Source organism: Thalassophryne amazonica, chromosome 1 (genome assembly GCF_902500255.1).
Source record: "Thalassophryne amazonica chromosome 1, fThaAma1.1, whole genome shotgun sequence".
Taxonomy (NCBI): domain Eukaryota; kingdom Metazoa; phylum Chordata; class Actinopteri; order Batrachoidiformes; family Batrachoididae; genus Thalassophryne; species Thalassophryne amazonica.
In genome coordinates, this window is record NC_047103.1 from 73,175,409 (window position 1) to 73,191,381 (window position 15,973).

The window sequence follows — 15,973 nt, forward strand, 5'->3', positions numbered from 1 at the left end:
TTTAAAGGGCAAAACATTGCAGGTTTGCAGTTCAACTGATCTCATAAACTTATTACTTTTTTAATATTTTTAATATTTCTCAGTGGTGGTGCACCAATCAATGAAATAATTTGGGACAGAATTAACTCCTCCTGCCCCCTCCAGTTGACAGCAATGTAGTGTTGCAATTAGTCTAACTCAGCAGATGAATTTTAGCCCATGATGTGCTGTGCCAACAAATGGAACATTTACATTTGTAGTTCAACATGTCAGTCATAATCAAGAATTTCGCTCATATTACTTTTATTATTTGGGCAATTCCATGGGACTGTTAACACTTTCAGTGGTCCTGCTGTGATCTAGACATGCTGGAGAATTATGGTTTGACCATTATTTGCATATCCTGTTTAGAATAATACGTTTCTGGTATGGCTAGATCGCAGCAAGACCATTGAATGTATGAACCGGGCCGTCTCTGCCACTGCTCAAAAAAACTCACATTATTCAAACAAACTGGACTTTGCCACGCACTCTGGAGCAGTCCAGAGTGGCCAGTGTGAGTACACCTGAACCCTTTGGTCACATTAGCTACAAGCAACAGCAGGCATAGCAACAAGCTACCATTAATTTTCAATCAGAGTGGGAGTTTTACAGCAACAAGAGACAAGTGTTCACTTTGCTGCTAGCTAGTCCGGGCCATAGTAGACGAGAAGTTTATTTTGTGCAAATGCTGAGCAAAAGGACATGGTGACTGAGAGTCCGAGGGAAGGCAGGTTGACATCACACAATGTATGTTGGTTGCTCGCTTGAACAGAATAATCCAATATAGCAGCATATGCTCCGAAACAGTTGTATTTCTGTATAAATCTCTCTGTAAAAGCTCATAGTGACAGTGTTGGGTTTCAGTCTTTTATAATCAGTTTAAACATTGCACACAGTAACAGCAAGTAACCATGAGCTGGTCACTCCCCGGAATGCCCACGAAGTGGCAAACTCCAACTGCTTGTCACCCTAATTTGTAGCTAATCCGACTGTCATGAATCCCCATTTTACTCCTGGTGAGTACCTCACAATGGGACCAAGCTGGCACTGGTTTGTGTGTGAATGGGTGAATGTAAGGCATCACTCTAAAGGGCTTTGAGCATGACAGTGTGACATAAATACAGTCCATGTACCATTTATACGACTGGTTACCAAGATCATGTTTGTGGCACAGATATTTCTGGGTTGTATAACTGTAAAACAGGTTTTTTCCGAGCTGTACTGGGTGTCACATTCACAGGATATAAGGTTTAGCTCGTGGAGAACTGGTAGTTTTATTAAAAAGCCGTCCTGTGGAAGGGTTACAATGGTATGTAGTTATCTTCATGATAACAACTACATGTGATCTTCATTTAGCCTGGAAAAAGAGTCTGTTGCTCTATAAAAAAGCCCTCCGTAAAGCTAGGACATCTTTCTACTCATCACTAATTGAAGAAAATAAGAACAACCCCAGGTTTCTTTTCAGCACTGTAGCCAGGCTGACAAAGAGTCAGAGCTCTATTGAGCTGAGTATTCCATTAACTTTAACTAGTAATGACTTCATGACTTTCTTTGCTAACAAAATTTTAACTATTAGAGAAAAAATTACTCATAACCATCCCAAGACGTATCGTTATCTTTGGCTGCTTTCAGTGATGCCGGTATTTGGTTAGACTCTTTCTCTCCGATTGTTCTGTCTGAGTTATTTTCATTAGTTACTTCATCCAAACCATCAACATGTTTATTAGACCCCATTCCTACCAGGCTGCTCAAGGAAGCCCTACCATTATTTAATGCTTCCATCTTAAATATGATCAATCTATCTTTGTTAGTTGGCTATGTACCACAGGCTTTTAAGGTGGCAGTAATTAAACCATTACTTAAAAAGCCATCACTTGACCCAGCTATCTTAGCTAATTATAGGCCAATCTCCAACCTTCCTTTTCTCTCAAAAATTCTTGAAAGGGTAGTTGTAAAACAGCTAACTGATCATCTGCAGAGGAATGGTCTATTTGAAGAATTTCAGTCAGGTTTTAGAATTCATCATAGTACAGAAACAGCATTAGTGAAGGTTACAAATGATCTTCTTATGGCCTCAGACAGTGGACTCATCTCTGTGCTTGTTCTGTTAGACCTCAGTGCTGCTTTTGATACTGTTGACCATAAAATTTTATTACAGAGATTAGAGCATGCCATAGGTATTAAAGGCACTGCGCTGCGGTGGTTTGAATCATATTTGTCTAATAGATTACAATTTGTTCATGTAAATGGGGAATCTTCTTCACAGACTAAGGTTAATTATGGAGTTCCACAAGGTTCTGTGCTAGGACCAATTTTATTCACTTTATACATGCTTCCCTTAGGCAGTATTATTAGACGGTATTGCTTAAAATTTCATTGTTACGCAGATGATACCCAGCTTTATCTATCCATGAAGCCAGAGGACACACACCAATTAGCTAAACTGCAGGATTGTTTTACAGACATAAAGACATGGATGACCTCTAATTTCCTGCTTTAAACTCAGATAAAACTGAAGTTATTGTACTTGGCCCCACAAATCTTAGAAACATGGTGTCTAACCAGATCCTTACTCTGGATGGCATTACCCTGACCTCTAGTAATACTGTGAGAAATCTTGGAGTCATTTTTGATCAGGATATGTCATTCAAAGCGCATATTAAACAAATATGTAGGACTGCTTTTTTGCATTTACGCAATATCTCTAAAATTAGAAAGGTCTTGTCTCAGAGTGATGCTGAAAAACTAATTCATGCATTTATTTCCTCTAGGCTGGACTATTGTAATTCATTATTATCAGGTTGTCCTAAAAGTTCCCTGAAAAGCCTTCAGTTAATTCAAAATGCTGCAGCTAGAGTACTAACGGGGACTAGAAGGAGAGAGCATATCTCACCCATATTGGCCTCTCTTCATTGGCTTCCTGTTAATTCTAGAATAGAATTTAAAATTCTTCTTCTTACTTATAAGGTTTTGAATAATCAGGTCCCATCTTATCTTAGGGACCTCGTAGTACCATATCACCCCAATAGAGCGCTTCGCTCTCAGACTGCAGGCTTACTTGTAGTTCTTAGAGTTTGTAAGAGTAGAATGGGAGGCAGAGCCTTCAGCTTTCAGGCTCCTCTCCTGTGGAACCAGCTCCCAATTCGGATCAGGGAGACAGACACCCTCTCTACTTTTAAGATTAGGCTTAAAACTTTCCTTTTTGCTAAAGCTTATAGTTAGGGCTGGATCGGGTGACCCTGAACCATCCCTTAGTTATGCTGCTATAGACGTAAACTGCTGGGGGGTTCCCATGATGCACTGTTTCTTTCTCTTTTTGCTCTGTATGCACCACTCTGCATTTAATCATTAGTGATCGATCTCTGCTCCCCTCCACAGCATGTCTTTTTCCTGGTTCTCTCCCTCAGCCCCAACCAGTCCCAGCAGAAGACTGCCCCTCCCTGAGCCTGGTTCTGCTGGAGGTTTCTTCCTGTTAAAAGGGAGTTTTTCCTTCCCACTGTAGCCAAGTGCTTGCTCACAGGGGGTCGTTTTGACCGTTGGGGTTTTACGTAATTATTGTATGGCCTTGCCTTGCAATATAAAGCGCCTTGGGGCAACTGTTTGTTGTGATTTGGCGCTATTTAAAAAATTGATTGATGATTGATTATCTTAAGCAAGGCTTTAAGATTGAATATGTGTCATGTCTCTCTTATAGGTATACAAGATCCTGGTCAAGAAGAATCAAGATGAGAGCTGGGTTGTTTTTAGAAGGTACACAGACTTCTCCAGACTCAATGAAAAGGTGCGTTTGAATTGAATGTGTGTCTACATAATCTCATGTCTGTAGGATGTATGGACACTCTTACTTTTGAAGCCTATCTGGAAAACAGTTTTCATGGATTTACATCAGTTGGCATTCGTATTGAATAAAGTTACTGTGACTACAGCTTAAGTGTTGTTTTTTTTGTTTGTTTGTTTTGTTTTGAGGACCTGAGAATGCTCTGCCAGACTGCCCTCAGTCTTTTGTCAGCATTAAGTTTGTTTGATTTTGCGCAAATTTCAGGATCTCATAAAACATCTCTCTACAGATTTAAAATCATCATTGGCAGTGTTTCTATTTGGTGAATGTCCCATCTGTGAAATCTTACACTAATTCATATAAACAGGGCTCGACATTAACGGCCCCTTCACACATAGCACGAATAAGTAGGAATCGGGGCGAATCACGGCAAAACAGGCCGAATGGGCGAACCCCGAAAGCATCAAGCCAGTGTTGGGAGGGACACATGGTTGGGCAGGCATGAATGATCCTGCTGCAACGGTTTTGTGCACTTTCATGCATGAACACAGTGTGAGCAGCTGGAGCGTGTGGAACCACATTGCAGCGCTGATGTGGAGATTAAAAAAAAAAGATAAAAAAGCAGCTGGAACGTGTGGAACCACATTGCAGCGCTGATGTGGAGATTAAAAAAAAAAAGATAAAAAAGCAGCTGGAACGTGTGGAACCACATTGCAGCGCTGATGTGGCAAAACAAAATGAAAACCACACACCATATAAAACACAGCAGTTTCCAATATTTAATCCCTCTTATCGAGCGGAGAATACAAGTATGATCCCGCTGTGCTTCTGTATATGACCCACGGTCACAGACATACAGTCATGAAATTTCATGAATGAAGCAGTGCACTCTTATTATGTCCATCCGGGTATATAAATAATTACTACAATCACCAGACACTGATAGGTTAGATATTGTTGTATAATTAGTGAAAGTCACTGGGTTGATCTAAATAATAAATAAAAGGGGACCCAATGCAGATCCCTGCGGTTAAATAAAAAATAAATGCCACTTGCGGGATTCGAACCTGCAGTTTACAAAAGTTCTGATTAACAGAAACGTTACCACTGTGCTTATAACAGGAGCATAAAAAGCCTAAAATAAACAAGTATATAAATGTATCATTCAAAAAAAGAAATCAATGTACAGAAGAGTTCGCTGTCTTTAACTATGGTAAAAAAGCGCTGTAATAACTGACAAAACTGTGCTTTTTACCTTGTATTTTTGGTGATACGTGACTGAAAGTGGCGTATTTGTCTCACTGTTGCCTTACTATAGTCCTGCGGCGCGCCACTCACAGGACGCGTGTCAGGCCGGACACATGCGCAGGCCTGGCTGAGCCGTCATTTACAGCTGTCAGCAAGTCTGTGGCCAGCGATCATCTGATAGGTGGCTTGCCGTGCCGTGTGCGTTCAGATGTGGCCGGTTGTTCCCCATCTGTACATACCTATCAGCATGTTATGCAAGTGTATTACCCCCCCTCCCCCCCAACACGTGCCGTGAGGAGAGGGGGGGCGTGATACACGCATGCCACATGTTGTGGGGGGGCAACACACTGCTCTCCCCTCAACATGGTCATGGGGGCACTTAGACAAATATCACAGCCAGATGAGAGTGGTTGTCTGCTCACTATGTTCATACTGACAGCGCAAATGGCCTCATATTTTTTTAAGTGTCCAGCGAGCGGTGTTGGACGTTCGTGTGTGTCACCCGGAATTTGACCGACACCTGCCGCGAGAGGGATCAAATGGGCTCTCGCAGGGCACTCTCTGTTTTTCGGCCGCTGGTGTGTGCAAATAGTTGGAGCGACAGGTGTACGAAGTGTTGGAGGCGGCTCTGATTTTTCTTGAATGGCATGTAATTCCTCCTTCGTGCGCTAGTTGGCTTCAGTCGTGTTATGTGTGAAGGGGCCTTAATGCTCGTCTGCTTGGCATTGGTGAGCGAGCGGTGCTGTTAGATTTGTGCAGCAAGCCTTGGTCTCGTCCCACATGCTCAGGGTTCAGGGTTGTCACAGCGGAGCCTACACATTGCAAGTTTTAAAAGTACATTAACAGATTGATTTGTATTAAATACGAAACACCTCTACTTAATGGCCCAGTCACATGGCACACGACAGTTCCTCAACGAAGGGAAAAAGTAAAAAAAAAAAGTTACAATTCGTTGAGAAAAGGTGGATGAAAGAGCTTTATCACTGAATAGCCTGCGAATCAGGAGCGTAAAAGGGATGAAAGAGAAACGAAAGGAATCCGAAGCTGACATTGATCTCGACGCTTTAAATGAAACGCGCCTGGAAGCCACAGCTGGAGCTGTGTGTGTCCTGCATCTCTGAGTTCCAGGACTCGGTACTGGGACGAAGCTCAGCGCCTGAGTCCTGGAAAAACTGCAAACAGAAGCTGTGGAGATCTGTGTGCACATCGGTGGACCGCCTGCTCTGGTTCCTCGTCCAGAACAAATGAGGGATCATCTCCTTCATCATCAGAATCCACACTGTCTGTCAACACGCTGTGTGCTCCGTCTTGTTCCAATTAAAAAAAAAAAAACTCTGGTGTGCCGTGGTCACTGCTGTATCACTGTGTTACGTTACTAAGCCATATATATTGATTTATAACAGAAAAACTGTGAAAAGGGCGAATAAATCTAAGTGTAAAATGATTGAATATATCAGAGCAGTAAATTGATCAGTCCGTGTGAACGTGCATTGACTCACCTTGTGCGGTTATTTCAACCAGCTGCAGCTGATCAACAACGTGAATTCTGCCTTCCAGAACAGCTCGTTATATAATCTTTTGAATAATCTACCTGTTGCCACATGTACATAAGGGTTGGATTGTCATTCCTACACTGATATATATAAGAAAAAATAATAAACACATGCAGCAGCTACTGCTGCTCCTGCTGCGTTCAAGTACCATCGGAAATTAGACAACTTGTTTGTTGTTTCAAATTCAACAGTTGCTTGTGGCAAAATAATTAATTGTATCCACACAAAATTCTGGCCTTTATAAGGCCCGTGTGACTGGGCCATAACCTAAAAAAAATGGAACAGCTTCATTCCACGAACAAAAACCCCTCTGTACTTGAGCAAATGAGGTGTGTTAAAAAAAATTTCAATTTATTTAGTTTATATAGCACCAAATCACACTTTTCCAGGCTTTATCCAATCCAATACAAAGGGCCCTCAGTTAAAGCCCTCAAAAAGTATATTAGACAATTCTTATGGAATGGTAAGAATCCAGATGTCTCTGTGGAAAAATTCACCTGGGGTTACAATCTGGGTTGTCTTCAACTACCTTCATTTAGGGCCCCTTCACACATAGTATGAATAAGTAAAAATCAGGATTAATCACAGCGGAACAGCTCATATGAGTGAACCACGAAAACATTGAGCTGACAGGCAGGCGTGCACGATCCCGCTGTGACTGTATCGTGCATGCGACAGTGTCATGTGAACACAGTGGGAGCAGCTGGGACGTGGTGCACCACATTGCGCCACTGATGTGGAGAAAATAACATAATATACAAATAATGAATGTTTGAGTTCAGTGGTACGAATATTTCATGAGGTGAAACATTCCGACGGGACATGAACGCAGCAGCGATCTGCGCGATGTTCACACGGACTGAGCAATTTACTGCTCTGATGATATATTCAATCATCTTTACACTAATATCTATTACCTTTTGTGTTATAAATCAATATACGAGGTCTGTGAGAAACGTATCGGACCTTGTTATTTTTTTCAAAAACCATATGGATTTGAATCACGTGTGATTGCATCAGCCAAGCTTGAACCTTCGTGCGCATGCGTGAGTTTTTTCACGCCTGTTGGTTGCGTCATTCGCCTGTGAGCAGGCTTTGTGTGAGCAGTGGTCCACCCCTCTCGTCGGATTTTTATTGCGAATAAATGGAGCGATTTGGAGCTTTGCTGCATCAGTTTTTTTCCAGAAACTGTGAGAGACCTCCAGGTGGACACCGTTCGGAAAATTAATATGGCTTTCAGGGACGATTTCATGGAGATTATACAGATTAAGGAGTGTTACTGCCGCTTTAAGGGTGGCCCACAACTGCTGAGAGCGCGGCTCCACCGCGCCGCTCCTGTTTCCATGACAAAAACTCCTGTAACAGTGGAATGTGCCGTTCATTTCTAAACTGGACGCTGTCTTGATCCGGCATGTCGTCTGACTAGCACAGGAATTGTGAAAAGACATGGACATCAGCACTTTTTCAGCACATTAAGACAGACGTGCGGATGAGTTCCGCGCGTCGCGGTGGAGCCGCATGGCGCAAAGCAACGCTGTGATAAAGCCTTCCAGGACATGTTGGGGCATGTCCAGCTCATGCACAATCACAATCAGATAATCACACGACTGAAAAGCAACCGGAATCCATCTGAAATCCACCTGAAAGCCGTCCTGTGAGACCAACACCGAGGTGGTTTTATCCCGCGTAATGAACGGCTCCGTGGCGCGTCCCTCCACTTTTCTTTTGATGAAAAAACTCCTGTAACAGTGGAATGTGCCAAAAAAGTGCTGATGTCCACGTCTCCTGCCTTGTTGTGAAAGTCAGACGAGGTCCTGGATCAACAAAGCCTTCACGTTGGAAATGATCTGGATGTTTCAGCGGGGTCTGAGCATGTCGATCGGCGCTGGGAGCGCACTGCGCTCTCAGCAGTTGTGGGCCGTCCTTAAAGCGGCAGTAACACTCCTTAATCTGTATAATTCCCATAAAATCATCCCTGAAAGCCATATTAATTTTCCGAACGGTGTCCACCTGGAGGTCTCACAGTTTCTGGAAAAAAATTGATGCAGCAAAGCTCCAAATCGTTCAGACATTTATTCGCAATAAAAATCCGACGAGAGGGGTGGACCACTGCTCACACAAAGCCTGCTCACAGGCGAATGACACAACCGACAGGCATGAAAAACTCATGCATGCGCACGAAGGTTCAAGCTTGGCTGATGCAATCACACGTGATTCAAATCCATATGGTTTTTGAAAAAAATAAAAAGGTCCGATACTTTTCTCACAGACCTCGTATATGGCTTAGTAATGTAATACAGTGATACAGCAGCCACCATGACACACCAGCGTTTTTTTTTTTTTTTCAGGCCTCTTATGGCCCAGTCACACGGCACTTAACGAAGGGTGACGAAGCCCTGACGAAACAAGAAATCTGGACTGTCGTTGACATCGTTTAACTTTCGTGCAGCTTCGTTCCTGCAGCTGGCGCTTCGTCAGGATTGTTGAAAAATTGTTGACTGTTGAAAAATTTGACCGAAGGGCAACGAAAACCTCAGTTCGTCTGTTTCGTTTTGCTGTCGTTCTTGACGCTTTTTAATCGTTTGTGTAGTTTTTGTAACGTTATTGTTTAATTTGACTTCGTTGGAGCAGCTGAACATTTTCACACAGTGCAGAAGCTGTTTTGTGAGCGCTGAGGCTGCTGCTGCGTTCAGGTACCGTCGGAAATTACAGGGCAAACTCAGCCTGCTTGCTTGGATTTTTTTTTATCTGTGTGGGGGGGCAGCTTCAGTGGGCTCATGCACATTACATAGGCCAGAATTAATCTTTTGTGTGGATATAATTAATTATTTTGCCACAAGCAACTGTTGAATTTGAAACAACGAAAAAGTTGTGTAATTTCCGACGGTACTTGAATGCAGCATCAGCGGCAGCAGGAGCTCCTGCGTGCGCTTATTATTTTGTATTAAATATAACAGTATGAGTGTAGGAATGACAATCCAGTCCTTCTGTACATGTGGCAACAGGCAGATGAATCAAAATGATATAAAGAGCTGTTCTGGAAGGAAGAATTCACGTTGTGGATCAGTGATCAGCTGGTGGAAATAACCGCACTAGTCAATGCACGCATTCACACGCACTGATTAATTTACTGTTCTGATATATTCAATCATCTTTACACTTATATTTATATTTATTCTCCCTTTTGACAGTTTTCTGTTATAAATCAATATATATGTGACCACGGAACACTTTTTTTTTTTTTTTTTTTATTGGCGCACGACGGAGCATGCATCGTGTCTACAGACTTTGTGGATTCTGATGATGATGGAGATGATCCCTCTTTTGTTCTGGACAAGGAACCAGAGCAGGTGGTCCATCGACATCTCCACAGATTCTGTTTGCAGTTTCTCCAGGACTCAGGCGCTATGAGCTCCGTTCCAGCGCCGAGTGCTGGAGCAGACAGGTGCGTTTTGTTGAGATCGTGAGCTTCGGTTTTGTTAAGTTCCTCTTTCGTCCCTTTTGCGCTCTTGCTTCCCAGACTGTTCGGTGATAAAAGCTCTTTCGTCCACCTTTTCTCAACGAATTGTAACTTTTTTTACTTTTTCCCTTCGTTCAGGAATCGTCGTGTGCCGTGTGACTGGGCCATTACACACTCCTCTGATATTTTCGACTCCTGCGCATCCTGCGCCTTTCAGTCCAGCTATCAGACTGTGGTGTTGACGGTACAGCCCTGACCTTAATGAGGTCGGTGCGAATAACACAAAGTCTGATATTGCCGTACAGACCGAGCAAGCGAGGTTAATAATTTGTTTCTTATGTGGCTGTTTTTGTAGCTGCATCAACATTTTGCATGTCCATTTCAAACTCGTTTGCTGTTAATTCCTCCAGTTCAAACTCGTCAGTGTAATAAAATCTGCTCGGAGAATGGTCCTCTTCGTCGCTCATAATTTCTTTGTTCACTTTTTGTTTTATTTTGCTTTTGAATTTCTTGATTAACAAGGGAAATGTTGTGTGTCGCCTTGGTTCCTGCTGGGTCCTGCCTCTGAGCTGATCATCACAGCTGTCACTCATCATCACCTGCAGTATATCAACCCCAGTTCTACAGTTTCGCCTTCGTGAGAAACTTCATCCTCACCTTCTCTTCTTAAACAAAGTCGCAAATGTGATACGTGTTCCGGACCAATTGTCATGGTCACTGGTCTGATAAGGGAAAATATCAGACCGGAAATCAGCCAATCAGAGCACATGTAGCATCGCAGCCATATAATAATAATAAAGGGTTATTAACTGACCGTGAGGTCTGTACGAGGAAATATCAGACTGACGTGTTGTCAGTACGGACTGAGCGAAACGAGGTCCATGCGAAAAATATGGAGGTCTGATATCCCCATACAGACTGAGGAAGTGAGGTTAATAATTTGTTTATGATGTGGCTATTATATATATATATATAAACATGCAAACTTACAGTATCACCCGAATATGAAAGCTGCTGATGGCTCATAGTCACCTCCATGAAGAACATGTTAACAGATGGTCCAGTTGTTAGCTGGTGAAAAGCTTTCAATCTGTGTGTTTTTTCAGATGCTGTTCAGTTATTTATGGAGTATGTTCATGTCCAACTTTGTTTTTGTAATTATGTTTTTAGCTTCCTGGTTTGTAATGAAAGTACGCATTGCGGACCAATTGTCATGGAAAACGGTCCGGATATAGGAAAATATCTGATTGGTAATCAGCCAATCAGAGCACGCGTAGCGTTGCAGCCATATAACAATATTGTATATCTAATCACATTTGTTTGTTTATTTTTTTCTTTGTTTGTTTTGCTACCAAACATAGATGCAAAACATATTTTTAAAAATAGGTAGATCTAATTGAGATGCGTTATGCTTAGGCAAAATTAAAAACAAAAGACAGAAACATCGTACATTTGAACAGGAAGGGAGCAGGAGTGGTTGTTTTATCCTGTCATTCCTGTGGCTGTCATAAACTCTTACAGCTGCACCAGATAGTTCTTTGCTGAGATGTTTCTCAAGATCATGCTTTGGCTTCCACTGAACTAGTTTAAAATATTTCAGCATGAGCTCTGTTTTCTGCACAACTCCAGCATGCTGATACAGACATTTGGATGATATACCTGTGACCGTCAAAACATTGCTATATTACCAAACTGCAACTCCCCAAAGACATAGCCCTTACTCGCAAACCAAACTTGCACATATTATTCAAATACACAAGCAGCATATCTACCTACTGTAGCACACCTGCAGACTGGCTAGGTAGTACTAGTTTTTTTTTTTTTTTTTTTTTTTTTTTAAGTGGGTTGGATCTCACACAGGTTCGCTCAAAGTTCCATTGTTCCTCTGCAGAAATAAATACATGTCAAACCGCATCCTTCTATGGTGCAAACAGCCATTAAGGTTTCTTTGTGCAGTTTACAACACAGCAACAGAATTCTATTTTCCTTGAAGAGAATTGAGTAGTTTGCCAATAACTGCTTGAATAATATATACTGTTGATTGACTGCCAAATTAGAAGGCTTCAGAAAAATTTCAGGACATTACTTATTTTGTTTAAATTTGAGCAAAAGTCGTCGTTACTGGAGTTTTTGCATCATCATGCAGTGATGCCTCTTATAAATGTTATTCTCAGTGACACATCAGGTCTAAAATCATGTGTAGGATTTTTCATATGACTGATTACACATGCCAAGAAGGTATCAAGTATTGGCAAATTGATTTTCTGTGGTAATAGATTTAACTAAATCCAGTGGGACTCAGAAAAGGTCGAAAAATGTTTGGTGTGTTTAGAAAATACGGTAGTTACCAGTCATGTAATATGCATACTAATTCTGTATATTGGGTACAGATATCTAATTGGCACATACACTATGACCCTTTCATCCTGATATTTAGATTCCACAGGTACATGGTTTGCCACCTATCTTTTATATTCAATAAAAGCCCATGCTACTAACCTAAAAACACTCAGAGTTCTTAAACCTTTGTTTATCGTGCTATACAGGGGTCATAATTTAAATGTCTGATGGGCTTATCTATTTTTGTTTTTACAAAGAAAAGTAACAGAAAAAAAATTGTGGTTCTAGTCCAGTGCCACTAATTTTGGACAATGTGCTTGTGTATGTTACAGAGTTCTCATAGTCTTCGTCTGCATTATTTATGTGGTGTTTCGATAATGGATATCACTGAATGAAATCACTGTCCATATCTCTTGTAGCTGAAGGACATGTTTCCAGGCTTTCGTCTTTCACTGCCTCCAAAGAGGTGGTTCAAAGACAACTATGACAGTGACTTCCTGGAAGACAGACAGCTGGGACTACAGACCTTCCTGAAAAACCTGGTTGCACACAAAGACATTGCCAATTGGTATGTGAAAATGTTGAAAAGCAGTTACTCAAAATCTTTGTAGTGTGTTATTCCCCCACTTGCAGACTGAAAACTGGGAATAATGGAAGCAGCTCCATCTATCTACCCATGCATATATGTGTCATATAGCACAGTCTAGTTGGTTTCTCAATTTGTTGTTTTGAATCAGTTCAAAGAAGAACTTTGGCTGCATTTTTTTGTTGTTGTTGTTCTTTTCGAGTTTGAGACATCTGAAATATGCATAATTAAGACATCATGCTTCACTTTCAATGACCCTAAATTTGTAAGAAAATGATCCCTAGGTGAGCTTATTAGAAGCAACGTTGCCCTTTGTGACTATAAAGGCAAGCAGTTGTACTGCAGCACTTAGATTGGAAAAGATACGAGTACTATTATATAATTTCAGTTTTTTTCTTATTGTAATAAATATGAATAAAATCTCAGTAACTTTTTATTTATAACTTGTAGTGCAACCAAACTCACATCACTCATCAGTGAGCTCCCTCTGGTTGTATTTGGGGGAGGGGGGGTGACAAGGTTTTGTTTGGTTGTAGTTCGTTGTCGGTATTACAGTGTTTGAAAGAGATGTCATTTGATTTAAAAACACAGATTTGCTTTTAAGTTATTAATTCCAGAATGTCAAATCCTTGAATATCTTCACACGTAAAAGGTAAAAATCTCATGGTCTAATTAAGTTAATTCCTGAGCTACTTGGTGTATTTAGGTTTGACAGCTTGGCAGGAGGATCAGCAGCTGGCCTAATGTTTGGGAACATGTCGCCCACTATCGCATCCCAGTTTCTCAAGAACAGTTTCGTAGCACTGTTTCTACTTTTTTCTGAATGCCTCTCACATAAATGTTGCTTTGTGTCACACTCTTGATGAAACACCTTGAAGTTCAGTGCATCTTCTAAGTCACATATTCTACACAGGACATAGCCCACCTGTTTGCTCTTCCCTCCACTCATATATTACAATGTAGTGTTCTTTCTTATGAAGTCTTCTTCTTTCTTTGGCTGCTCTTGTTAGAGGTCGCCGCAGCAGATCAGTTGTTTCCATCTCAGCCTGTCTTCTGTAACTTCCTCTGTCACACCAACCACCTGCATGTCCTCCCTCAGCACATCTATAAACCTCCTCTTTGGCCTCCCTCTTCTCCTCCTGCCTCGTGGCTCCATCCTCAGTATCCTTCTCCCTATGTACCCTGGGTCCCTCCTCTGCACATGTCCAAACCATCTCAATCACACCTCTCTGACTTTGTCTCCAAACCATCCCACCTGAGCTGTCCCTCTGATGTGTTCATTCCTAATCCTGTCCATTCTTGTCACTCCCAAAGAGAATCTCAACATCTGCAGCTCTGCCACCTCCAGGTCTGTCTCCTGTCTTTTTGTTCGTGCCACTGTCTTTTAACCATACAACATAGCTGGTGTTGCTCCGGTCTTGTAGATTTTTCCCTTCACTCTTGCAAATATTCTTTGGACACAAATCACTCTTGCCACCTTTGTCCACCCACTTCACCCTGTAATCCCACCTCCACCTTGAATGAATGTCATTCCCACTGCACATTTTACCACTGTTACACTGGTTCAGGTTCAGTTTTAATTTATATAGCACTACATCACAACAACACTGCCTCAAAGCGCTTCACACGAGTAAGATCTAACTTTACACGAGTAAAATCTAAAACCTAACTGCATCAGCCACCTGTTCAAAGATGTTAGCCTGCTAAACTCATCTTTCTGGTGAAGTTACAAGTTCTTTCTATGCCCATATTTGTGACTTTTGATTGATGTATCCTGTCATTGTTGGCACCAATATTAACAATGTGGCTATAACTGATGATATGTTCCTTCATCTGTCCTTGTGCAATGTCAGCGCCCTATGGTTAGAAGCAATGTCGACTGCTTTGGCCCCAGGAATACATTCAGTGCCAGCTGGCATCTGTAATTTATTTGGCAGGTAATAGAATCACCTATCACTAACGCATGGTGTTTTGGCCTGGAGATAGCGGTAGAAGTTACCTGTAAATAGGCAAGTCTAAGGTTGTAAAATGGTTCACAGTCAGCAATGGAGACTGGGTACTGGGCACCGAACCTTATGGGATTTCTACCAACTAGCAATAGGGATGTAGAGATTAATCGATATGAATCGGTATCTAGATACAAACGTGTGCAATGCGAGTGCATCGATTCATTCAGTGTGCATCGTTTCATTTGATGGGTTGAATCACGGATGGATCGCTCGCTGCCTGCTTGCATCATTTTTTTTTCGATGCACCTTGAATCTATCACGGACGGAAGCCTGAAAGTACAGTTTTAACAAACACGGAGACCCGCGACAACAGCGGCAAGCACTCAGAGGAAAGTTTTGATGCACCTAGAACATTTAAATCAGGCGTCTGGAAATACTTTGGCTTTTTTAAAAAGATCGATGCTGCGTTTGATACTGTGGATCATCATATTTTACTCAGTAGGCTGGAGAATCACTTTGGGATTACTAGAACTGCTCTTGCATGGTTGACGTCATACCTGTCCAGTCGTTCTTACTGTGTATTGTGTAATGGCACCTCCTCTGATCGTAGGGACATGAAGTTTGGGGTTCCGCAGGGATCCGTTTTAGGCCCCCTGCTTTTTTCCCTTTATGTAGCACCCCTTGGGAATATACTGCTGCGCTTTGGGATTCCCTTTCATTGCTATGCTGATGACACTCAGTTGTACATGCCAATAACTGATGGTAACCTCATTGACATAAAATCTTTGGAAGATTGCCTTGCATTAGTAAGAAGTTGGATGTCTAGTAACTTCCTACTTTTAAATTCTGATAAGACTGAAATTATGGTTCTTGGTCCAGTGAGGTATCGGCATCAATTTGATCAGATAGCACTTAGCTTAGGTTTGTGTGTTATACATCATACGGATAAAGTGAGGAACCTTGGAGTAATTTTTGATCCTACGTTGTCCTTTGACCTCCACATTAGAGACATTATGAGCACTGCTTTCTTCCACTTGC

General features: G+C 41.7%; 1 protein-coding gene across 1 annotated transcript in view; it reads left to right on the top strand.

The window, feature by feature from the left end:
• Positions 1 to 15,973, top strand: part of snx16 (sorting nexin 16) — a 36,659-nt gene that overhangs the window by 1,702 nt on the left and 18,984 nt on the right. The window contains exons 2-3 of the mRNA XM_034167512.1: positions 3,716 to 3,802; positions 12,820 to 12,968. Of these exons, the coding sequence (XP_034023403.1) occupies positions 3,716 to 3,802; positions 12,820 to 12,968 (236 nt within the window). The remainder of the gene's footprint in view (positions 1 to 3,715; positions 3,803 to 12,819; positions 12,969 to 15,973) is intronic.